Source organism: Panthera uncia, chromosome D4 (genome assembly GCF_023721935.1).
Source record: "Panthera uncia isolate 11264 chromosome D4, Puncia_PCG_1.0, whole genome shotgun sequence".
Taxonomy (NCBI): Eukaryota; Metazoa; Chordata; class Mammalia; order Carnivora; family Felidae; genus Panthera; species Panthera uncia.
The window spans coordinates 72,263,289-72,288,741 of record NC_064807.1 but is presented as its reverse complement, the minus strand read 5'-3'; the positions used below and the strand labels follow the sequence as shown (position 1 = coordinate 72,288,741).

General features: G+C 51.2%; 1 protein-coding gene across 1 annotated transcript in view; it reads left to right on the top strand.

Annotated features, from left to right (window-relative positions):
• Positions 1-25,453, top strand: part of WHRN (whirlin) — a 94,845-nt gene that overhangs the window by 55,839 nt on the left and 13,553 nt on the right. Inside the window, exons 4-7 of the mRNA XM_049637213.1 lie at positions 17,229-17,431; positions 18,510-18,546; positions 19,760-19,972; positions 20,744-20,953. Of these exons, the coding sequence (XP_049493170.1) occupies positions 17,229-17,431; positions 18,510-18,546; positions 19,760-19,972; positions 20,744-20,953 (663 nt within the window). The remainder of the gene's footprint in view (positions 1-17,228; positions 17,432-18,509; positions 18,547-19,759; positions 19,973-20,743; positions 20,954-25,453) is intronic.

Sequence of the window (25,453 nt, the reverse complement as noted above, 5' to 3'; positions counted from 1 at the left end):
CAGGTGTGGCTGCAGAGAGGACACTTCTTCTCTCGCTGTGTCTTACTGGGCATTCAGTCGGTCAGCAATGACTTGCTGAGTGCATGTGCAAACCCCTGACATGCACGCAGAAAGGCAAAGCCCATGCTTTCTAACCTTGTGGAGAGTGCAGCGTGGTCAGGGTGGTGACTGGGACACGAAGCCAGGCAGACAAGTGAAGGAAGGGATCTTCAGGGAGAGATGAGCAGGAACAAGGCACAGAGACCTGGGATGGTGGGCAGTTAGGGGCACAGGCGTGCTGGGGGTAAGGAGGGATGGAGAGAAAGGAGAGGCGGGGCGAGGGGGCCATGGGATAAGGCTCCAGCATCTTTTCTCAGACCTCAGCAGTTGGCCCAACAAACCTAGAGGTAGCACCTGGATTGAGTATATTAAATCCAAAGTCAAGGAGCTCTTTGCTGCCAGGCAGACAGAAGAAGGCCTGAGCTTTCAGAAGGTTGGGTGTCCTGAGACCCAGGTGGGGCTGTGTGGTGGAGTGATTACCCCAAATCCTTTGGGGAACTTGTTGTTTTTTTAGTTTCCTTCCCTACCCCCCGCCCCCCGCTACAGAAGTAACAGATTCAGCACATAACACGCACACAAACAGATGCAGAAGGTAGAACCAGATGTCCTTCCTCCTAAAGACAGCCATTATTAGCATTTTTTATTTCTTTAAATATAATTCACATACCATAAAAAAAACCACCCCTTTTTAAAATGTCCGAAGCAATGGTCTTTAGTATATTCACAGGGTGGTACAACCATCACCTCTAATTCCGGAACATTTTCATCATCCCCCTCAAAAAAAAAAAAAATCCTATACCCATTAAGCAGCCATTCCACATTTCTGACCCTGTAGATTTGCCTGTTTGGGACATTTTATGTCCGTGAATCATAAAGACGTGACCTTTCTCTTAGCACCACGTAGCACACATCAGTAAATGCCTTTTATGACTGAACACTACCCTGATGTGCGGCCATAGCGCATTTATCCATCCAGCTCTGGTTGGTGGACACTCGGCTTGTCTCCGCCTGTTTGCATCTCGATGTAGCTTCCCTTCGTGCCTTTCTCTGTACATTTCTACACGATCAGTATTATACGGCGTGTTCTGATGTGCATCCCACACTTTGAAACCTGCATGTCCCTCCTGCAATTAGAAACTTCCCAGAAATGCAGTTTGTAATAGCTACATGATAATATCCCATCCTGTGGCTGAATTATAATTTCCCCAACCATTCCCCTGAAGTCAGTTGTTTAGTTGTTTCCAATTGAAGTCAGGTTTTAAAAGGAGCAACGAATGAGAGGAACCTCAGAGGATTTTTCCAGAAAGGCTTAAACTGCCTCCAAGCCTGTGCGTGCCAGCAGGCTGCTGAGCTCAGTGGGGGGACGGGAATGATTCACCCCAAATTATTAAGAGACACGCTGGTTTGGCCGGGTGGTATAAAGAAGGTTCTTCTCCAGGGTGGCACAGCACAGTTGCCAAGGTTCCCGCCCACTCTTCCCCAGACCCCGAAACATTGAGGGAGACGTTAAGCCATGCCCCACCCCCCAATTTTTACATTTCCTTCGAGGATTGTTTTTCTTTTCCCCCTCAACAATATGATCTCCACATATAATCTCAAAAGCAGCAGAAAGTGAATAAAGAGCTTGAAATGAAAATTGCCTCTGTTATCTAATCTAAGAATGATTCTGGAATATCAAGAACTTGTTTTTAATTTCTGAATACGGTCTAGTTAAATAATGCCATCAGGTTTTATCCTTTGGAAATATAATTTCTCTAATTAGTCCGAAAACCTTAGGAGTTTGGCCTTTCATAGTATGTTTTCTTTGATCATTTCCCAAATAAAAGGGGAAATACATTTGTATTGAGACGTAAGTGACACAGAACACTGCTCGTGTTTAAGGAGCACAACGTGTTGGGAAAAAATAGTAAAATAGCCTGGACGTCACTCCTCAGAGACAACTCCTATGAACATTTGGGCATATTCCTTCTCTGTCCCTTTATTTTTTTTTTTTTAATTTTTTTTTTAACGTTTATTTATTTTTGAGACAGAGAGAGACAGAGCATGAACAGGGGAGGGGCAGAGAGAGAGGGAGACACAGAATCTGAAACAGGCTCCAGGCTCTGAACTGTCAGCACAGAGCCCGACGCGGGGCTTGAACTCACAGGCCGTGAGATCATGACCAGAGCCGAAGTCGGACGTTTAACCGATCAAGCCACCCAGGCACCCCTCCAGCTAAACTTTTAAAAAATTACAAAACAAACATTCACTCACAGTAGAAAACAGTGAAACTTTAAAAAGGGGGGGAGGTATATACAAACTGTATAAATCGTGCTCCTAAAGCCCCGTACCCTTAAAAACCCATCTCAGGCCCTCAGGCTATGACTGGAAAGTAATCACCAGTAACAAGGTGTTGGGCCTCTTCCCAGGCCTTCTCTCCACATGTGTAACTAAGTACCGATGAATAGGTTTCCCTTATTTAAAAAAAAAAAAAAAAATGAGATCACGTAAACACTCTATACCTTACTATTCTGCAAAGGTCCTCTGGACACAGAAGAATCTTAATGCTACCTGGTCATGGAGGGCGGGGCAGAGTAAATAAATGCCAATTTTATTGAACTACTATTATGCATGTGAGCAGGACACCTGGGAAGGGCAGACAGAAAAATCGTCACACTAGTTTATACTTAAGTGCAGGATTTTCTACATCTTCTCCAGTGAACATACTTTACTTTTGAATTTGGAATTCAGGTGTTAAGATAGGATGTAAACATCGCCATCTCTTGGCGGTCCTCAGCTGTATTAAAGGGACAGAGAAGGGGGGGGGCGCCTGGGTGGCTCCGTCAGTTGGGCGGCCGACTTCGGCTCGGGTCATGATCTCGCGGTCCGTGAATTCGAGCCCCGCATGGGGCTCTGTGCTGACAGCTCGGAGCCTGGAGCCTGTTTCGGATTCTGTGTCTCCCTCTCTCTCTGACCCTCCCCTGTTCATGCTCTGTCTCTCTCTGTCTCAAAAATAAATAAATGTTAAAAAAAAAAAAATTAAAAATAAATAAATAAAAAGTTTAGCTGGAGAAAACTAAAACTACTCTACAATATTATTCTTTATGGTTTTATACTATCACTGTATGGATATACCATATTGTATTTGATCAATTCCTAGACATTTAGAAGGGAGTCCAAATAATTATTATTATTTGGGGGGGGGTAATTCTTTTGTTTTGTGTAGTTGTTGATGGGGTTCTTGAGCAAACGGCTCAGCAAGTATTCTTGAGACATCGTTGGTGCAAAAAGGTGATTTATTAAAGCATGGGGACAGGACCTGTGGGCAGAAAGAGCTGCACGGGGGCTGTGAGGGGTGACTGATTATATACTTTAAAGTTAGCGGGAGTTAGGGAGAGCGTTAAGTCTCTAAGGAATTTGAAAGCAAGGCTTTCAGGACCTTGAGGGGCTAGCTGCTGTTAAGATAAGGTTACTTTTAGTCTTTAATAAAACAAAAACATTAAGGAAGTAAGGCAGCCATGAGCTGCTTGAGGAGGGTCACGCTCTGTGTGTTTCAGGTGTCTGACAGAGGGCTGCATGCTGTAAGATTTACTTCAAGCTACATTTCTCTTGCCCTTGTTTCCCTCATCAGTTGTGATGACTTTCTTGGGGTTCATTCCTAGAAGTAAAGCTGCAAGGGTTTTTGCACCATTTTGCCAAACATTTCTTAGCAAGTTTGAACCAAGGTGGCCCCAGCTGGCAAAGTGCCGGGTGTCCCTTTAGCCCTTCCTCACCCAGATGGGCTGTTCAGTGTTCAGCTCTATTTGGCTGAGTGCCTACTGTGTTTTGAGTGCCGCCCACGTAGTAGGCAGAATAGAGGGCCCCGGGGGTGTCTCCCTCCCCCCCCATCTGGGGATGTGTCTACATCCCCAGAACCTGTGACTGTGTTAGATAATACGATAAAGGGGAATTAAGATTGCAGATGGAATGAAGGTTGCTCAGATAGATGGGGAACTGATCCTGGATTATCCAAGTGGGTCCAGTGGAATCACAAGTGTTCGTAAAAGCTGGGAAGGAAATCAGAAGAGAGGATCAGAGAGATGGCCATGGGAGAAGGACTTGGCTGGAAGAGGCTGGTTCTGGTGATGGAGGAATGGGCCACCAGCCAAGGAATGTGGGTGGCTTCTAGAAGCTGGAAAAGGCAAGGAAAGGGATTGTGTCCTAGAGGAACACAGCCTGCTGCCATCTTGATCTTAGCCCAGTGAGATCCGTGTCAGACTTCTGACCTGCAGAACTGTAGGATAATAAGTTTGTGTTCTTTTAAGCCACCGGTTTGTGGTAATTTTTTCACCTATAGTTTGTATGGGAAACTAACACAGTACGTACCGTATCCCCCAACACCCGCAGGTGCTGGCCCTCAGGAGGTGCTTGGTTCCCGTCCGCATGGTTCTGTGTTCACTCATTTGCCCAATCTTACAAGACACAGAGGTGATTTTAGAATTGCCACATGCATACCTCTGGGCAAAGCAAACCTCCTAAGCTGAGTTTCTGCAATTTTTGCAGTTCCTTTTGTCTTTAAACAGAGGGTTTATAGGCAAAGGATGATGTTACTTGCATTATTTCTTTTTCTTCTTTAGCTTGGTTCTGTTATCCGTTTGAAACAGATTTATTGGTTTCTCCTGAATTCAGGAGGGATTTCCCCATCTGTATTGATTTAATTTTACATTTTGAATAACTGAAACATCAAAACTATTCCCCAAAAGGTGTACTCAGTGTATCACTTCTCCCCCTCTTCCCCTCCCCCCCTCCAGGTGCCCACCCCCTCCTTGGAGGTCACTAAATAAACCAGATTGTGTTCTGTTCCTGATTCTTTGTGCAAGTAACAAGCAGATACTTGTATACTTTCTTCTTTCTTATTGGATAGGTAGGGCGCCATAGATCTTCTTTTGCCCTTGATTTTTTCAAAATTGAGTATCCTGGCAATCCCAGCATGTGAGCACCCAGAAATCTTTGTCATTCTTTTTCACAGGTGCATGGCCCCCCAACCGTGTGGCTGCACCGTGCCTCATTCAGGCACTCCCCTCTATATGAACATCTAGGCTATCTTTTCTGTATGTTACAGTTACAGTGTTGCAAGAATAACTGCGCATATGTATTTTCTTTTGAATTTTTTTAATGTTTTCATTTATTTTGGAGAGAGAGAGAGACCCAGTGGGAGTGGGGGAGGGGCAGAGAGAGGGAGACACAGAATCTAAAGCAGGCTGCTGCCTCTGAGCTGTCAGCACAGAGCCCGACACGGGGCTCGAACTCACGGGCCACGAGATCATGACCTGAACTGAAGCCGGCCGCTTAACCAACTGAGCCCCCCGGGTGCTCCATTCAAGAATTTTGGCAGTGTACCTTTCAGGCACATTTCTAGAAGTGGGATTTCTGGGTCAGGTGGTAAATACATAGTATATAGTTTGTCGAGGAGTACCCAGGCCCACCTGTAAGTTCTGCTCTACCAGCATTCCCACGTGCCTGCTTCCCCACCGCTCACTGACAGGTATTGTCCTGACGGGTATTGTGCAGTTTGTAACTGTCTCCAATCTGACAGGTGAGAAACAGTATCTTGATGTAGCTTTATCTTGCGATTTTCTTTATAAGTGACCTTAAACATCTTCTTTTTTCATGTGAGTAAGGACCATTTTTAATGGCTTTTTTTTTACCTTGTTCATGTTTTTTACTGTCCTTTTGCTATCAGAATTTTGCATCTTTTTTTCCCCTAAAATTTAAGAATTCTTTATATATTATAGTAATCAGCCCTTTGTCTGTGATCTGTGTTACAAATGTTTCTTCCTCCCTGGTTGTCATTTTCTTTTGACTTTGCTTATCGAGTTTTTTTTTCAGTGTGAAAGTTCCTTTTTTTTTTTTTATCATTTGGCTTAATAATCAATCCTTTCTTTTATTAAATCTGAGTTCTTTTTAGAAAACTTTTCCTTAGGCCCAAGATACAGAGGATTGTACCCATTTTTTCTTCTAATACTCGTAAGTACATTTTCCCCTTCGGATCTCTGATCTGTTTGGCATTTATTCTTGTGTAGGGTATAAGATATGGATCCATATTATCTCTTTTCCAATGGTGACATTCTTGTCCCTGTACTATGTATTAAAAGCACAGCTTTGCCACAGAGATTTGCAACGTCACTTTTATCATATAATCCACCCCCATGTGTCTGTGGGCCTATTTCTAGGCTGTTTTCCTGCCTGTTCTTCTACTCATGAGTCTGTGCCCCACCATTCGAATTACAGAGGCTTAGAGCAGACATTAGTATCTGGTACATCCTCCCATAGCTCTTCCGTATCAGAGTTTTCCAGCCATTTTTGCATTTTGATTTTTTTAATGCAAAATAAAAAGTTACTAGAGTCCTTCTCAGAGCCATTTTATTTTTTTCAAGTTTATTTATTTATATTGAGAGAGACAGAGACCGCGTGAGTGGGGGAAGGGCAGAGAGAGAGAGAGAGAGAGAGAGAGAGAGAGAGCATCCCAAGCAGGCTCCGTGCTGTCAGCACAGAGCCAGACCCCGGGCTTGAATTCACGAGACCGCAAGATCGTGACCTGAGCCAAAACCAAGAGTCGGATGCTAAACCAATGGAGCCACCCAGGCGCCCTGAGAGAGCCGTAGGATGATGGAGCAAAACAGTACAGAGTTGCCATATATCTTCCTCCCCATCCTTTCCGTACTCTGTTTCCCCGATTGTTAACGTCTTAGGTGTGGCACACTTACTGCAATGATGAGCCAGGAGTGATGCCTTTGTTACTCTTGTTATTTGCTATTTAAATTCATAGTTTACTTTAGGGTTCACTTCTGGTGTCGTACAGATTTTGGGTGTTTTAACGATAAATGTGGGATGTCACGTACGCACATGTTACAGTATCAGACGGCAGAGGGTCACTGCCCTAAAAAACCACCTGTGATTTACTTATCATCCCTCCCTCCTTCCCCGGCCCGCAGCAATGCTGATCTCTTTTCTGTCTCCATACTTTGCCTCTTCTAGACTGTCACAGAGTTGAAATGTACAGTATGTAGCCTTTTCAGACTTAATTACATGTGCCGGTTTTTCTTTCACGTGAACTTTAAAAAAAAAAAAATTTTAATGTTTATTTTTGAGAGAGAGAGAGACAGAGCGTGAGCGGGGGAGGGGCAGAGAGAGAGGGAGACACAGAATCTGAAGCAGGCTCCAGGCTCTGAACCATCAGCACAGAGCCCGACGTGGGGCTCGAACACGTCAACCGCGAGATCATGACCTGCACCGAAGTCGGAGGCTCAACCGACTGAGCCACCCAGGCGCCCCTCACATGAGCTGTTATATCAGCTTACCTAACAATAGCTTGTTGGTGTTTTCACTGGGAGAATGTTAAATTTTCAGTGGAGCGAGAAAGGGCATCTTAAGGATGCTGATTCATTTCCAGGAACAGGGGAGTTTCTTTCTCTTTGTCAAGTTGATTTGGAGTGTTTAAAGCTCTCATTGCCTAGTTGTCTCACACTTCTTGTTAAGTTTATCCTCAAGTACTTCCTGTCTTCTGTTGCTACAATAAATGGGGCTTCCCCTGCTGTGACATCTTCTGGCTGGTTACTGCTTCTGTGTGTAAGGGTGTGGGTTTGAACTGGAGAACTCAGATTCTTGAAGGCCCACAGCAACGCGAAGCAGGTGATAGGGCTGGGTCCTGGGAGGCCCTGGGCCCGTGACGTCTCTTCTCTACTCCCCGCCCCATGTTCTGTCTCCCAAAATGAGGGACTGAATAAGTGTGTGCCGTTTTCCAGGGTGTAATTCCAGCTGAAACAAAGTTGTGATTTGTGTTCTTACCTCTTTGCCTTCCATTTGATTGAAAAAAAGTGGGGGTGGCGGATATTCTTTCCCTGCCGCGGCATACAGAGCTGGACTGCTAGCTCCCAGCTCCCTACATGCCCTGGCCTTGTCAAACTAAACCTTTATATAAACGGAAAATGTCACCTGCCTGTCTACAGGCACCAGAAGGGGCAGGGGACTGCTTGCTTGTGTGTATGCTTGTTCATCGTTCATTGAACTGTTTATTCACTGGCTTGCTGAGTCTGTCAGGCATCTATTTGTTGGGTGCCTCTCACAATACCATGCCAGGCACACTGGCCCTGAACTCAGTGCTTACAGCTCAGCATGATCTCACCCGTGGTGAGTGCTGTAGGGCATGCTGCCTGGTGCTCTGGGTGGGGACCAGGTGTACCTGCCTTGGGGGGGGAGGGTGGTCAGAGAAGGCTCTTGACTGACACCTGAAGGTTGACTAGGAGTCATCTAAGTAAGGAATGGGGTCGGGGGAAACTTTGGGCAGAGAAACAGCATGTGCAAAGGCCCTGGGGTGGCCAGAGGCTCCATCCGTTCATAGAACTGAGACGTAACAAGTGTGGGTGGATTGGAAAATGCCTGGGGGAGAGAAGCGTGAGATGGATTAGCAAAGTAAGACCCCCCTCTCAGGGTAGGTAAGGGAGCTTAGTAGTCAGTGGGATGTTTTAAGGAAAGTATGACAAGACCAGATTTGCAGTTTAAATTGACCCCTTTGCCACATAAGGAGGTATATTAGTTAGGGTTTTCCAAAGAAACGGAACCAATAGGAGACAGAGAGATAGAAAGACAGATTAAGAGAAGTAAATTGAGATGAAATTTATTACAGGAGTTGACCCATGTGATTATGGAGACAGGGAAGTCCCACCATCTGCCATCTGCAATCTGGAGACCCAGGAAAGCTGGTGGTATAATTCGGTCCAAGTCCAAAGGCCTGGACAAGGGGAGCCGATTATGTAAGTCTGAGTGTGAAGGCCCCAAAATCGGGGGCTGGTGATATAAACCTCGGTCTGAGTCCTCAGGTCTGAGAATCAGCCACACTGCCTGCCAGGGGCAGGAGAAGCTGGGTGTCTCAGCTCAAGCAGGGTGAGTAGATTCACCCTTCCTCTGCCTTCTTGTTCCCCTCCACATTGGTCTCTGCCATGCACCTTGCTGAGGGCAGACTTCATTACTCAGTCTGTCACTTCAGGTGCTCATCTCTTCCTGAAACCCTCACAGCCACACCCAGAGATGATGACTTTCCGGCTCTGTGGGCATCTGTTAGCCCAGTCAGGCTGACACATAAAATTACCCGTCAGAGGAGCGTGTGGGAGAGGATGTTGATTGTGGAAGCAGGGAGGCAGGTTCGGAGCCATGACAGTGGTCCAGGCGGGGGTCCCTGTTGGCCAGAACCTGGGTGCCTTAGTGGAGACGGACGGGAGTGAATGGATTAGAGACTGTTTCGGAGGGGAAGGGGACGGCTTTTTGGAGGTTTGGGGATTGAGCACGGGGATGGGAGCCGTGTGGAAATGAAGCTGGTGTGACTAGGGGAATGCATTTTTAATTTTATGTAAATTTAATCCATTTAATTTTTTTTTTTTAATTTTTTTTTTTCAACGTTTTTTATTTATTTTTGGGACAGAGAGAGACAGAGCATGAACGGGCGAGGGGCAGAGAGAGAGGGAGACACAGAATCATCGGAAACAGGCTCCAGGCTCCGAGCCATCAGCCCAGAGCCTGACGCGGGGCTCGAACTCACGGACCGCGAGATCGTGACCTGGCTGAAGTCGGACGCTTAACCGACTGCGCCACCCAGGCGCCCCAAATCCATTTAATTTTAAATAAGTGCCTACTGTATTAGACAGTACCGATGGAGAATATTGCCATTATTGCAGAAAGTTCTTTTGGACAGTGCTGGTCGCAAGTGCCTTTAAGTCAACCTGATGTTAAATGGGCAAATACAAGTCTGGGGCTCAGAATAGCAGCTGGTCTAGGTTCAGATCGTGCTGTACAACTTGCTGGGTGTCCTTGGACAAGTGACTTCACCTCTCTGAACCTCACCACCCTCCTCTATAAAACAGGATATTCCATTCCATGCCTGGGGCGGTGCTGCGTAAGCTTAGAGCTCAGTTGTGGGTGGTGGGGTGGATACCTGTTACTCCCCCTGGGTTTGACCTTTGTAACTGCCCTGATAGGTTTCCTTGGATGTCAGACTCTCCTCTGGAAGGAGCTCTGGATTGGTTTCTCCACCTAGACTCTGACTTTGATGCGGAGTACAGCCTTGGGGAAGTGCTTTATCCTTTCCGGTTTCAGCTTTTCCATTGGCGGTGTGGGCGTTAGAGCAGACCGTCCTTGAGGGCTGCCCAGGTCCCTAATAGAATAAGCAAGTACCCACAACAACTGAGCTACGTCGGAAGAAGGAACCGGAAGGAGGAGGGACCTTCCAGAAGTCAGCATGCAACGGCTTTGCTGGTTCCATCCGTGGTATTTCTGGTTGGGTCCTGCCTCGTGAGAGTGCTAAACCAGAGGCTTGTGTGACGTGCTCGCCCAGGCCCAGCCCGTGCCCCCAGCTTGCTCCAGGAGCTTTCTGAGCATTTACCTTGACCTTTTTCTTTCTTTCTTTCTTTCTTTCTTTCTTTCTTTCTTTCTTTCTTTTAATTTGGACAAGGTTTACTGACTTCTGAACTGTTGGGAAAAACTAATGTTGTCTCATTAAAACTGCATTGCTCACTTGTACCAAAAAATACCCCCTACAAAAACCTGTTAAAGTTTCATGCCTGGCACAGAAGACTATTAAAGACTCATAATTGCAATAAAATCCTTCAGTGGGATTTGAGTCTTCCTTGTGGTAATGCTACAGTCAGCGGGGTCCCCACTGGAAGCTGCAAAAGCCATTTCAATAAAGGCTTCGGGAAGGAGGCAAAGATCACCCTAAAACTGCTTCCATCAGGGTCCTTGCCCGGCGGCTGGCAACGGGGCATGTGTGCTGGGGGGACGGACTCCCAGATCCAGTTGTTAGCAGGTTTCTGTCCTGACTCCCCCTGCTGGGGGGCGGAGGGGGTTGAGCTCAGAGCCTTTGCCATCCTGCCACCAGTTCTTCTAGCTCCTCTGTTTTCAGTCCCTTCACCAGGCAGGAATAGAGCACCTACTGTGTGCATGCCGAAAAGCCCATGCTTTGGGCTCAGGGGCTCAGCTCAGGGGTTGAGACATGGAAGAAGAATTGAACACAGAGGGATAGTCTGGTTTTTCCTAAAGGAGTTGTGACTGGCTCGAGCAGGGGCTTTGCAGGCGGGCAGAGCGAAGGCTAAATCCCAGCCCCTGGTCATTCCGCTTCCTGGCCTCAGTCTCCTCATCTGTAAAATGGGGATAACACTGTGTGCCTCGGAGATGTGCTCAAAATGTGTGATTCGAAGCTGAAGGCAGGGCCCAGGGAGGAGGCAGGTGAAAACAGAGGGTATGGTTTTGAGAGTCCCAGAGGTATTTGAGAGCCACTTCAGGGGTACACGCATGGTTTCTCAGAAACACAGCTAGCATTTATTGAGCACTTACTGGATGCTAGCTGCTGTTTTGCCTGCTTTATATGTGTCCATTCAGTAAGTGTGCACTCAGCACCTACTATGTACCAGATGCTGTCTTAGGTGCTGGGGCTACAGTAAAGGCTGGATTAAGTCATTTAACCCTGAAACCTATAAGGGTGGGCACTGATGCTATCCCCATTTTCCAGGGAAGGTGACTGAGGCACAGAGCGAGTGGGGAAATCACCCCAGGTCACACAAGCAGTAAGCGGCAGAGTCTGGGATTAGACCCAGAGGGCAGGCTCCTGTGTGTGTGCCCCTAACCACACGCCACAAGCCCTCCCACTTAGTGAGAGGTGGCCTTGTTCGTGTTTTGAAGGAAGATGGGCTTAGAGCAGTAGACGGATTCCCCTTGGGTCTCTTAGGGACGAAGAGGGGACCACCACCCGCTCAGGTGGGTCACTCCCAAGCCTGCTGACCACCTTCTGTTGCTCCAGGGGCCTCCTCCTGAGTGTTTCTGTGCCTTCCTCAGACCCAGAGGGAGTGAACTCCCACTTCCTGGCGATGGGTCAAGTTCAGGGGAGACCAGTGCCCTGTCCTCGCGGAGTGTCCCAGATCTGAGCCTGTCACTTGATGGGCTGTGGACGATGGACGAGTCTTTCCTCTCCCTGAAGAGAATGGGCATCCGTGGCCCGCCCCTTGCCCCTCCATCACTGGTGATAAACACGGTGGCCGTGGTGACAAATCTAATTAAGTCGCCTCTATCCGTTTGTCCTTCCGTGCCCTCCCCGTCGGCATCCCGCTTGCAGGCTGGACAGTATTAGACACTCGGTCACACTGCATGGGTCTCTCCTTCTCCAGGGGTCGTGTCCCGCTGAGCTCTGGGCGGTGTGGGTGTTTTCATGGTCAGTTAGCCTCAGAGTCTGGCCTTTGCCTTTGCCTCACGCTGTGGCCCTAGCCACATCCCCGTGTGGTCTGGGCCTCAGCCTCCCCATCTAGAAGACCCTTTGGAAGGCCCTGGCAGTCATAGTGTCTTTGCTTCTCTACTTGTCGCCTCAGCGGGTAAGAGTGCCTCTCTACTTGTTGCCTCGTTTACCTGCGTTGTCTAACTCAGGGCTGGCCTCAGCGGGTAAGAGAAAGTAACAGTGCAATGAATAAACACACAGAACTCTTAGTTTCGGGAGGAAAGAGCCCGATCAAGGTCTTTAAACATGCCACCTCCCACTTCACATCGTACAACCCAAGGGGAAGGGGCAGCGAATGGGCACGAGACTGGGACAGTGGGGAGGATGGGTTTCTCCCCTCCCGTCGCCATTTACCGAGCCAACGCTTGCCGAGAAAAAGGTGGCAGTGGTGCAAAGAAGCTGCAAAAAGCTGGGCTCAAATGCTGGCTCTTTTTTCCCATCCTGTGTGACCAGGGACCCTGAGCAAGTGGCTTAACATCTCTGAACTTGTCCCCTGCGTTTGGAAGGGAAGCAAATGAAAGGCGATCAAAGCCCACCACACGCTGCTGGTCCGGTTGGATTCTCATGGCCTCCTGGGCCTTGCTGGTAGTTTTGAGCCCATTTTACAGAGAGAACACTGAGACTCAGTGCACTCAAGAGCAGTGCAGGGCCACACTGCGCCTGTTTCACCGTCAGCAGGCTTCAGAACCGGGGCCCTCTTCCTGCTGCACCATGGGGATGGGACTCTACACCCCGGCGGCCCCATGTGGCTCTGAGCAGCCAGGGAGGTGCTGCATTTGTTCGAAGTGGCTTGTGGACTCTCAGTGACGGTGGGCATGCAGATCCCTGTGCTGACAGGGCTGTCGGACCTGGGAAGCTTTCCAGCAAGTAGAGGATGTGAGAAGCGGGCACAGAGACACGGGACTATCTCAGACCAACTCAGATGCCGTGGGCGGCTGCATGGGCCCCCGAAGCCAGCCCTGTCTAGAACTTCGGTTTTGAAACAGACCCGGGGAGAAGAAGAAAGACCGGAGAAGATTGGAAGAAGATGGAAAAGGTGGGCTCACGTACCCCCATCCCATGGGGGGGGTTTCCCCAGTGTGACTCCTGTTTCATACCTATTCCCCAAATGGGTCACACACGAGCCCCACGCTGCCTCCCACAAATCTGGTAGAGACATATTTATTTAACAGGCATGAAGGAAAAATAGGACTAGCATGGCAACCTTGTGGTTTCATGGATGTTAATCTTAGGGCGGGGCTGGAGGAAGTAGTGTGGGGGTAATTCACAGGGCTGAATAAATGACAGGTGCCAGGCTCAGCGCCGGGGAGAATAACTGGAGTTTGGAAGCCACCGGCGCCTGGGTGGCTCAGTCGGTTAAGCGTCTGACTTTAGCTCGGGTCATGATCTGACGGCTCGTGAATTCGAGCCCCGAGTCGGGCTCGGTGCTGACAGCTCAGAGCGTGGAGCCTGCTTTGGATTCTGTGTCTCCCTCTCTCTCTGCTCCTCCCCTGCTTGCCCTCTGTCCTCTCTCTCTCTCTCTCAAAAATAAATAAACATTAAAAAAACTATATATATATATATATGTGTGTGTATATATATATATATATATATATACACACATATATATATATATGATTCCTGTTGAAATTTGTTTCAGATACACCACGAGTACTTATTTTTTTAAAAACATTTATTTATTGTTGAGAGACCGAGCGAGACAGAGCATGAGCAGGGGAGGGGCAGAGAGAGAGGGAGACATAGAATCCCAAGCAGGCTCCAGGCTCTGAGCTGTCAGCACAGAGCCCGACGTGGGACTCGAACCCATGAACTGTGAGATCATGACCCAAGCCAAAGTCAGACACTTAACCGACTGAGCCACCCAGGTGCCCCACAGTGAGTACTTATTTTAGTGTATATACGTCCCATGCAGAGTTTGAGATGTTCCCCACCAAGCCTCTCTGGAGGGCTGGGTAGACCTCATGGAATTGAGTTGTCCTTCCCCCGGCTCCCCCTCCCCGGGACCTGCAGGGAGAGGCTTTTGCACAAAAGGATGCCCTGATATATCTGGTCTCTCAGATGCTAGTTCCTTTAATTAAACTGCTGGGATGGAAATAAAGTGTGTGAGGAAGATTAAAATTGATTCCTTTAGCTTAACAAAAGCCAAAGCTCTTGAGAGAGATACTTAAGGAGCCAGAACCCTTGAGCAGAGGGAGAGTACAGGCTGGGGCTGCAGCCCAGAGCTGGAGGGGCAGGTGGGTTGGCCGAGCGGGCCTGTGCAGAGGGCCGAGGTGGAGGCGCTAACACACGGCGGGCCGTGTCACGAGGTGGGGGCAGGGGGCCGGAGGGTGCTGGAAGCGCCTTCCATCCTCAGCAAGGCCCAAGTGCCCGCAGAAGTTCTTCTGCAAGCTCTGCTGCTAAGCATCTGAGAAAGCCAAGCCAGAGGCCAGGATGGGGCTGCGGAGGCCAGGGTGGGAAGTGGCAAAATCTGTACCTTGGTGCATAAGCACTTATTGAGCGCTTGCTGTATGCCAAGCCCAGAACCAGGTGTTGGGTCTCATCTCAGGCTCTTCCCAAGGAGACCAGCTGGGGCCGCCTAAGTTCTCAGGAGCCTGGGTTCACACCAAGGGAGCCCAAAGATGCGGAAAGAGACCGAGAATTGGAGGTATCTCTGGGGACACTGGGAAACGACACTGATGCTGTAGGCATGCGGAGGAGGACAGTTCTGGGGTAGCACCCCATTTTTACACCCAAGGAAACCGAGGCACAGAAGCTTTTGGGGGATTTGCTTGAGCTCACAGGGCATGGAAGTAGCAGAGTCAGGATTTGAACCCGGGTCTGATGTCTTTGAAACCCTTAACCCTTAGTGCTCTTCTGCCTCCTGGATCGTGGTAGGTCATTGAGGTTTTGGAGCAGAGAAGGATGTCGTGCGAGCAAAAAGTCGAGGGCAAGTTAACCTGGCACCAGGGCTGAGGCCAGTTTAGAAGTTAATGCGCGGAGGAGGGGTGCTGGCTCAGGAACCTAGGTGTGAGGAGAAGGAGACCCAGGTTGGGGGGCCCCCAGGGGTGGGGGGAGGTGAAGATTGGGTGACACCTGCTGAAGGGTTACCAGGGGGAGTAAAGGCAGAGGTGACGATGGGGCGGGTTTTCAGACCTGGGTGCTGCAGGCAGGGCTGGGGAGTGACGGCAGGATGGTGGCTTTGGACGCGTGTCCCCGGGCAGAGCTCCTGACAGCAGCTGAGTAGGAGAAGGCTCTAGGGCCTTGGGGCCATGTCAGCGTGGGTCTGCCTGCCTCCTTTCCACTAGCTCTGTGACCGCCAACTATTTACTTAACCTCTCTGAGCCCCCGTTTTCTCTCCGGTGGCATGAAGAGCAGTGATACCTCCTTTGCAGGATGTTGAGGATATTAAATAAGGAAAAAATGTACAAAGGGATGAACAAGGTACTCGATGCACAGTCAGCATCTGGTGAATAGTGGCTTGAACCTGGGGCTCCAGGCTGGTGTCCTCTTCTGGGCACCACTGGGCTGCCGCAGAGATGGTCCTGGTGCTGGGAACGGGTGTCTGACTTTTCATTCATCGGATGAATTTTTGTCGAAATCTCACTGTGCGCCGGGCCCCGGGGACCGTGTGGAGAGGCTGATGGGAGAACCCAATTACAGCCCCAAACTGAGCCCGCTCTCGAGTTGGAGCAGCAGGAGAGCAGGGGCGGGGCTGTCTTGCTCAGCACGGTGTCCCCGCACAGAGCCTGGCGCCTGGTAGGTGCGAGGTATATGTTGAAGGGGCTTGTGGGGGCAAAGGGGCGGCGGGCCTTCTCAGAGCACATCCGCGCTGGTGCAGAGGGGAGACGCCAAGACTGCATTTGCCTCCGCTTTCTGTACTGGAAACTTCCCACCTGCAGGCGAGGTGTTGAAGGAAAGACAAGAAACTGAAGACCAGGGTTCTGATCCTCAGCCTCGTCATTGCATCTTCTTCTCTCCTCCTTTTCTTCGAAATTCCCAAGTGGCTCGCCTTTTCCAAATTCTGCTTTGAAAAAAGCTGGGGAAACCCTCTGGGGTTGGTCCTGTGCCATAAGCAGGCTGGGAAGCTGGAGAGAAGGAAAAGAAGGCAGGAATGATCGGCGTTAGAAGGCTGCCCTTCAAGGCCCTGATGGGGAGCAGCCCTGGGCGCCCCCTCCAGGAGAAGCAGGGAAGAGAAACACCCGACCTTCCGTGTGGACCATTCTGGGAGTCTGTCGGATGCCCCACCTCACTCTAAGCCGTCTTCCCCTCCAGCCTCTTGTAATTCTGTCTCAGGTTTATTTTTATGGGGCAGCTACTTTTTTTCCTCTTATTTTTTTTTAAATCCTTTCACTAATGTGAAAAATGTGTTTTTGCATTACAAAATAAAACTGCCTACTTGTAAGAATCCAAGCAACATGTTATTGCTTTAACGGGAGGCTACTTTTCTCACTTACTGCTTCTTTCGTGAGTAAATGAAACTGTTGTTTGTATTTTAAGGAAATGTGCTCATGCCTGAGGTAAACATCTCAACCCTGTAGAAGCGAGAAAGGAAGTAATGGAAGTATGCCTTCACATCTGTCCCCGAGTCCTACCCCCCTGTATCATCCCCCACCAGGCCTCTGGGATGGCTGTTTTCTTCTAGATAAGGGGACCCCCAGGAATCTTGTAGATCCACCTCTCTAAATCATTGCTAGGTCGAGGGGAGGTAGCCCTTTCTAGTGACAGGAGCATGGGCTCAAGATCAGGATGGGAAAGTTGACTCTGCCATTGACTTGCTGTGTGACCCTCAGGCATCCTCATAACCTCTCTGGGCCTCCGTGACTTCCTCGTCGGGCTGGCCAGGCGGAGAACCGGGATCGGGGCTCTGAAGCCCCTGGCATGAGTCGGTGTCTATAAGCAGCCCAGGCATTACTCTGTTGTTTGGTGGTCTTGGCAGGTTGGGGACCAGATTCTGGAGGTCAACGGGCGGAGCTTTCTCAACGTCCTGCATGACGAGGCGGTCAGGCTGCTCAAGTCATCCCAGCACCTGATCCTGACGGTGAAGGACGTCGGGAGGCTGCCCCATGCCCGCACCACTGTGGATGAGACCAAGTGGATTGCCAGTTCCCGGATTGGGGACACCACCACGAACTCAGCAGGGTCTGGCAGCATTGCTCACTCTGAGCCCCGGGACCGAAAGCCAGTGATGCCCACTCCCATCCCTTCAGCACACCCTGATCCCTAAAGATTCCGAGAGCCTGGGGTCCCATCCCAGGGTCCTTTGCATTTGTAAGGCGTGACCTTGGGCACATCCCTTCTCCTCTCCTGGCCCGTTTCCCATGGAAAGCTGAACTGCATAAGCCAACTCTCTTATCCTGTATTTCCCTGGGGCAAATCACTTAACTTAATCCTGGGCCCTTAGATGCTTCGTCTGAAAAGTGGGGAGCATAACCCCTGCCCCCATCCAGCTCTGGGAATGAGGAACCCTGTGAGTCACCCGAGGAAAAGGGTCGTGGGAGTCATAAAGTGACCACAGTTGCCGATGGCTGTGTAGTTGCTGATAGCCTCATGCGTCAGCTTTGGGTTTCTAATCAGAAGTCTCAGACTGGTTGGTGGCCTCCCGGGCCAGATGCACCCAGAGCATCTCCTTCCCCTTCTTCCCTCCTTCTCTCCTGTCTCCTTTCCTGTTCACCAGCACAGTATCATAATTTTTTAATTTAGCTGCCAACATTTAAAAAGGCATCCAGTTTCCCATCAAAAAACAAAAACAAAAACCCTGACTTCTGGCTGCTGCTTTAAAATCAGGAATTCTAGCGGCTTGAGCGCATATTTCTTCATGAAATTGGGCTGGAGCTGAGCTACACCTGCGAGTTGCATCTCTGGGTCTCCAGTTGGCCCCTGTCCTCACCCACCCTCCCTAGGGTTGGCCTTGACCCCGAGGCCACGGGTCTTTTGCTGTTTATTGTCTCCTGTCCTTGTGTTACCTGCCTGGTCCTGTAGGGCTGCTGAGCCAGGAGTTCACCTCACGTGGTTTTAGAAATGCTGCCCCCGTGCTTGATGAGGGGGCTGGAAGCCGCTCATCTGCCCAGGGGTTCCTATGCCCTTGAGTAGCCCCAGCGAGTGGAGGCCATGGTTCTCTCAACACTTTTGCTCACCCCGCTCCAGATTGGCCTTTCCCTTGCTGGTGCCTGTTAGAACTGCTCAGCCATGCAGCTGAACACGTTTCTCTTTCTCATAGGTTTCCTGGGGATCTTACAACGGAAGGGACAAACAAGGTAGGGAGCTCTCCGTCATTGGTTATCTGTAGCTTCTTCATACACCCCCGTGTAGGGGGCTCTGGGCCTGGCAGGTGCATGGAGCCACTCACGTGCATTATCTCATTTCATTTGAGCAGCCCGCCGACTGTCCGTTCGTCTGTCCTCCCTTACATTCCTCACACATCTGTGAGCACCACCAGGTTCCAGGTACCAGGGCTAATGGCACTGAACAGAACAGGTCAATTCCTGCCCTCATGGAGGAGGGTATACCTAGTGAAGGAGACCCCCACACGTAAAAAAAATCCTGCACACGTGTCTAATCACAGAAGACGTTCAGTGCCATCAGGCAAGGTGCTGGGGAGCGTGGGAGAGACTAACAGATGGGACACCTGATTTAGGTGGTGAGAGGCAGAGGGGCGAGTGAGGACTCTGTGAATCGGTGACACGATACCCGGGCTGTGAACTGAATGTTACATAGGAGTAGCCAGAACAAAGTCCGGTCCAGGAGCACGAGGGGACAGCATGTGCCAGAGCCCCGCTGTGCCAAAAAGGTGGCTTGTTGGAGGCAAGGAGAGTGTAAGGGGGTGTGGCGAGTGAACAGGAGCAGGGAACAGAGTGACGGCAGGCAGGGTCCCCAGATTACATGGGGCTCTGTGGGCCCGTAAGAGGTTTGGCATCTAACCACGGAAAGGCTTAAGCAGGGGAGCAAGACGACGCGATTCCTATTATTACAAGATCATTTCAGCAGCTCTGCATAGGTGATGGGGGAGGCAGAGGGGAGGAGCGGGGACACCCTCCCCCCAATGGCATCTTAGTCACACCTCCCAGTGACTCCTGAGGCAGTGGCGAGGAGGGGGTGGAGAGTGTGTGCAGATCTGCACCATATTTTGGAAGTAAGGTTACTGTTATCCCCAGTTTACCAAGGGAGATACTGAAACCTGGAGAATAAATTGGGAGCCATAATAAAATTGCTCGACTCTGATTGGTTTCAGGACCTGATGAGATAACGTATGTCAAAGTGCGGGCTAAGGCGTGAATGCCGTTTGTACCTGCGCACGGCCTCGTGGTCTGAGAACGGACCTGTAACTAACATCTCCTGCAGGTGCACCGGGTAGGCCGAGGCCACAGAGGGACCCACCTCATCCCTCTGCACTGTGGTCACTGGCGTGGCCTGGCCACTTGGCCCCAGAGCAGTTCAGAATTCCCAGACCCCCGTCTTCCTGTCTTTCAGCTGGGATTTTACAAGGGCCCGGCTGGCTCCCAGGTGACCCTGAGCAGCCTGGGCAACCAGACGCGCCTGCTGCTGGAGGAGCAGGCGCGGCACCTGCTGAATGAGCAGGAACGAGCCACCATGGCCTACTACCTGGAGGAGTACCATGGCGGCGGTGTCTCCGTGGAAGCCCTGGTCATGGCCCTGTTCGAGCTGCTCAACACGCACGCCAAGGTGACCCAAGCCCCTCCAGGGGCAAGGCAAAAGTCCTCCAGGGCTCGGCATCCTCCCTGCCTCCCTCCGTCCCCCACCCCTCTAATGAGAACCCACAAAGAGTCGGGCTGAAACAGCCCTGGGCAGAGACTGGTGACCGAGGCAGCCAGGAAAGCCAGCCCACAGACCCCTGGGGACATAGTCAGTTAAAGTCCCCGGTGATGGGGGCCCCAGTGAAATAGCTGTCAATGCTGAGCATACATTTAGAGTCATCTGGATTGCTCTTCAAAAGCAGTGCCCGGGCCCCACCCCCCGGGCTGGTTAACTCCATATATCCGTGGATGGGAGTTTGCCACAACTCCCGGGCGATTGTACTGTGCTGCCAGCTTTGAGAACCCTGCTCTCGAGGAAGTCTGGGGCCCAGAAGCTGCACAAAGGAAGAAGTGATTAAATCCACTGGGAGCAGTTGCATGCAGGAAGGCTTAAGGGAAGGGCATTCTGGGTGGGAGGGACAGCCAGGGGCTGCCCAGTGTGTTCAGGGAGCTGCAGTCACGCGTGCTTGCTGATAAGATGCCAGCGAGGACAGGGTGAGAGGGAAGCAGGAGTCAGATGATGCTGGCCCGGCCTTCAGGGTATCGTGCTTGGACTTCTTCTAGGACAGTGGGGAGCCACAGGGGGTTAAGGAGGGAGGCCAGTGGTCAAGTTGGCACGCAGGTCATTGGGGGTAGCAGGGGACAGGTCCCATCTGCTGGCGAAACCTGGGCTGAGTGCCCTGTTTGTCCCCATGCCCAGTTCTCGCTCCTGTCCGAGGTGAGAGGCACCATCTCCCCCCAAGACCTGGACCACTTCGACCACCTGGTGCTGAGGCGGGAGATCGAGTCCATGAAGGCACGGCAGCCCCCGGGCCCTGGGGCCGGGGACACCTACTCCACGGTCTCCTACAGCGACACGGGCTCATCCACAGGCAGCCACGGCACCTCCACCACTGTCAGCTCGGCCAGGGTGAGCTGCCCCGGCCCTGGCCCTGGCCCTGGCTCGAGCGCCAGCAAGGGTGGGGCGCCAAGATACTGGCTTTGCAGTGAGACCGACGTAGGCGTGAATCTCAGCACCACCCCTTAGCAGCTCTGTGCCTTGCCTTTCTGAGCCTCAGTTTCTTCCCTGGGAAAAAACCCCATCATCGCTGAGTGCCTGATGCGTGCCAGGCACGGCTGTGGGAGACAGCGAGTGAACGAGGCAGATGTGGCCCTGCCTCTTGGGCTCACGGTCTGGGGGTGGGGGGGGGGGGGGGGGAGGGTGCGCTCAGAGATAAAGGAGAAAAAGGCCGGTAATGAGACAAATAGAGAAAATAGTGACAGTCGTGGGAGGGTCCCACGAGAAACCGTGGCAGTGCATTCATGGTGGTCACAGTGATGGCATCTTCCCCGAGATACACCTTCTTGTCTTTGGAACCCACCTTGACTTTCACCCAGACTCGCCAGCCCTCCAGAAAAGCATCTGGTCCATCCTGGGTTCTGCTGCCAGGATGCTTAGAGGCAAATTAATCCCAGGAAGCCTTTGCAAGAAGGGGCAGAGAAAATGCCTTGCTGCTTGGTATGGGAACCAGGTGTCACCGTCTTTCTGGTAGGAAGAGCGGGGCTGGAGGTCAGGAGAGTTGGAGTGGCTCATGCTCTCCTTTCCTGTCTCTGGATCATTCCTCACCACTCTCCTGTGGAAGGGGCAGGGGAAAGCATGTTTCTCAAGCACTGCTGCTCCCAGACGCAGAATTGGGAGCTCTTACAGGTGGAATCTCAATCGACTCAGGACAGACGCAGTTAGTTGTCCTGCTGGAGGAACAGGAGCTCCAGGGGTGCAGTGACGTCCAAGGTTGCATACCGGTGGTTAGTGGGCACGGATGAGCTTGCACCCACCAGGAAACGGCCCTGGGGCAGCTCCCTTTGCTTTGCAGACTCCGTCTCCCAGCGTGGCTTTTTTGTTTTGTTTTGTTTTTAGCTCTGAGGATCTGAGTTTCTGGAGCAACTTCTATTCCTCTGCTTCCTACCCCTACCATTCTGAGTCACCTTCCTCCCCAGGAGTCCTTGTCCCTTCCTGGGGTGACCAGGAAGCTGCCAGGCATTCCTCTAGGGCTCTGGATGTGGCTGCATTGGAAGCAATGTCACGGTCCAGGATGAGCAGATCACTTCGGGGACAGGGAAGAGGCTGTTCCCCTCCTGGGGCTGTGTGTTTGGTTCTGTGCACATGCTTTGATGTGACACCCAGGTGATGAGCACGTTTTGGGTTGCAGGGACCTGGCCCGAGGGGCCATTTCCGTGTGGGTCCGACTCCACTGAGATTGGCCTTGGTAATGTCCATGTGGGGCTTCAGGAGCCATGAGCCAGTGCTCTAGAACCAGGGGATTGCAGCCTGTAATTCTGGGGGTGAGAGGTCCAGTGGGTGGGATGGGGCGTGTTCTAGCCTGGGAAGCAGGAGATTTAGGTTTAAGCCCTGGCTTCTCTGGGCCTCAGTTTCCCCACAGGTAGAATGGCCCAAGGTCCTTTGCCCAAGGCTCTGATGGCAGTCAGGGTAACTGTTATGCCCAGCTGAGTGCTGGCCTGCAGTGGCCTTGCCCCAGCCCAGGGGTCTCCCCCATACCTGGGAAGTGCTGGCCCCCCACCCGTCTTGGCTCCATGCTTTACCGCCAAGTGCCTCAGTTTCCCCACTTGCACCGGGGCAGTGATGCTGCTGTGCCCAGCTTCTTGGGAAGATTGAATGATGAGTAATCTCCCTATTGGCACTAGCATCCCAGAACTGCCGTCCACACCCCTAGGGCAGGGGAAGCCTCTGCTCTTAACTGACTTCCCCCAACCTGGCTGGAGAAAACCACTTTGAGGATTTGTGTCTGCAGCCTTGCAGATACTTGGAGCCTTCTGGAAAGCACTGGGCTGAGGATCTGCCACCCCCCTCCAATCTTATCCAGTCTCAGGTGCTCTCACATGCACGGCCTGGGGCTCTATCCCTCAGACTCAGATCTTTGCTGCCGGCATAGGGCTTGGGCCCCTCTGAAATCCAGGTTTTCTCTGATCCAGTCTCCTGAACAAGGTCCTCCTTCAGGCTCTGCCGTTCATTAACACGTGTGACCTTGGACAAATCACTTCTCTTCTCTGAGCCTCAGTTTTTCCATCTGCCAAACGGGGGTGATGACCCAGCCCCGCCTGCTGGCAAGTCCCAGGGTTGCCCCAAGGGAAATGGCCATCTTCTGACAGGGGTTCTCAAGGACAGGCGTCATTTCTGCAGAGCCCTGGTGGCCCCTGTTTCCTTCAAGGAGGCAGTTATACTGAAAGAGTCCCAGTTATAGCAGCAGAGCCTTTTCTTCATCCGTCTTTTATTCCTGCCCAAAACATTTAAAGGAAATAGAAAAGGGGTTTTAGAGAATCGTGTTTGTGTTGCCTTTCTCTGTGTGTGTGTGAGCATGCATGCATGTTTTGCAGGGTTTACTGCTGTACCCACCCCATCCCTAATATTTATTTGATGTATTTTTCTTTTTGCCTTTTGCCCACCCTTCCTCCCCAGGAGCGGCTGCTGTGGCTAATAGACCTGATGGAGGTACCGTCCTTCCTGCCGGGCGGGGCTGTGGGAGTCCCTTAGCCAGGGTGGAGGTCCGGGGCTGTGGCCCTGCCTGCCACTCCCTTACGTCTGCACCCAGCCCCGGTGGGGAACTGGGGTTCTCCTTGATGCTCACGGTCTCTCCTGTTTGCCAGTTCATCAGGCTTCCTCAGGCTCTGGAATGAGAATGCGCTCAGCTTAAACCCCAGCCCTGCCACCTCCTTGCTGTGTGACCTCGGAAAGTGATTTTACCTCTCTGAGCTCAGTTTTAGGATCTATAAAATGAGGATGATCATTTCTGTGCCGTGGGGCTGTTGAGAGACCTCTTGGCCTTTTTATATGTTATAAACTCTGTCTGGAATGTTCTCCTTCCCACTTCTCATGGCCGGGCTATCTCCTACGTGTGCATCAGCCCCCTACGCCCACATGCTCCCTCTTCCCAGAAGACTTCCCTGATTTTCTGACTTCCCTGTGCCTCCTCCAGCCCCCTGGGTTTCCTATTGTCATGACTCTTGTCTCATTATATTCTAATAATGTTTACAAGCCTGGCTGGCTACTCCCCTTGACCACAGCAGTGATGACATCTGGAGTCACCGTTGAATCCCTAGTGCCCAGCCCAGAACCTGGCCCATATTAATAATTGGGGCCTTTTTTAAAAAATGTCTTATTTATTTATTTTTGAGAGAGAGAGAGACAGCACAAGCTCGGGAGGGGCAGAGAGATAAAGGGAGACACAGAACCCAAAGCAGGCTCCAGCCTCCGAGCTGTCAGCTCAGAGCCCAATGTGGGGCTCGAATCCACAAACCTTGAGATCATGACCTGAGCCAAAGTGGGATGCCTACCTGACTGAGCCACCCAGGCGCAGTTGGGGCCTTTCTCAATGATAGTAGTAGTTGGTATTTTAGAGAGTTCTCCGTGGGACTGTGATAATGCTTTCCAGGTGTATCTTTTTGAGCTTCCTAGTTACTAGGACTGGCAGGTACCGCCGTGATCTCCATTGTAAAGGGAAGAAAACAAATCCTAGAGAGAAGGGAGTCGCTCCAGGTCGCTCAGTGAGGGCATGGTAGAGTCAGGATTCAGTATTAACCTGTTCGTCACCAAGTGCCGGACGCTGGTCTGCAACACCAGCACATATGTGTCCGTTAGCTTTTACTGCGGTGATGCTGAGTGACCCACAACCCCCCGAATCTGGATGGACAGAAGCCGAAGGCATTTCTTTCTTGCGGCCCAGATCCCATGCCTCATGGAGCTCACCTGCTTTCCTGTCTGTTAAAATGCCTGTCACACGGCTCTAACCTCTCCCCGAGTTTGTTCTCCCTGGTAAACAGGGAGACGCTGCTGGGATGCAGGCCGGGACCATATCTTTCTCCTGTCTGGGTGCCCAGTGCCAGCCTGGCTCTGGGACAGAGCCGGGGCCCGGGGATTGTGGAGCAGAGACTGAAATGAATCCTCACTCCCTGGCCGCTCAGGATTATCTTCTAACACTCCAGCCTTCGAAACATCTCCCTCCCACATCATAGGAAAATGTCCTCTGATCTGGTGTTCAGACTGGCCGAGTGGCAGGCAGCTGGCTCTTGTGACCCAGATGCCCCAGACAGTTGCCCTAAATGGAACCGGTTTCCATTTAGCCCCAGTTCTGTGGATCTCATGGTGCAGTTATCAATCCCAGGTTAAACGTGGCTCATTCCGCAGCCGTTTTCCCTCAGGCCAGACAAAATCGATCAAAGGAAATCAGATGCAGCCTTCCCCCATCGACAAATTGTGTTTATTTTCCATTTGTCTAATAGAGAGCCAGCCCTGGGAATTTTTCCTGCCTCCAGTGTCACTCCCCTCCCATACAGATGTCAGCCGGGGAAACTGAGCAGAATAAAGGCCTGCGTGCCGTTTCTTGAAGCCCTTATCTGGTGCCAGCCAGCCCGTGGC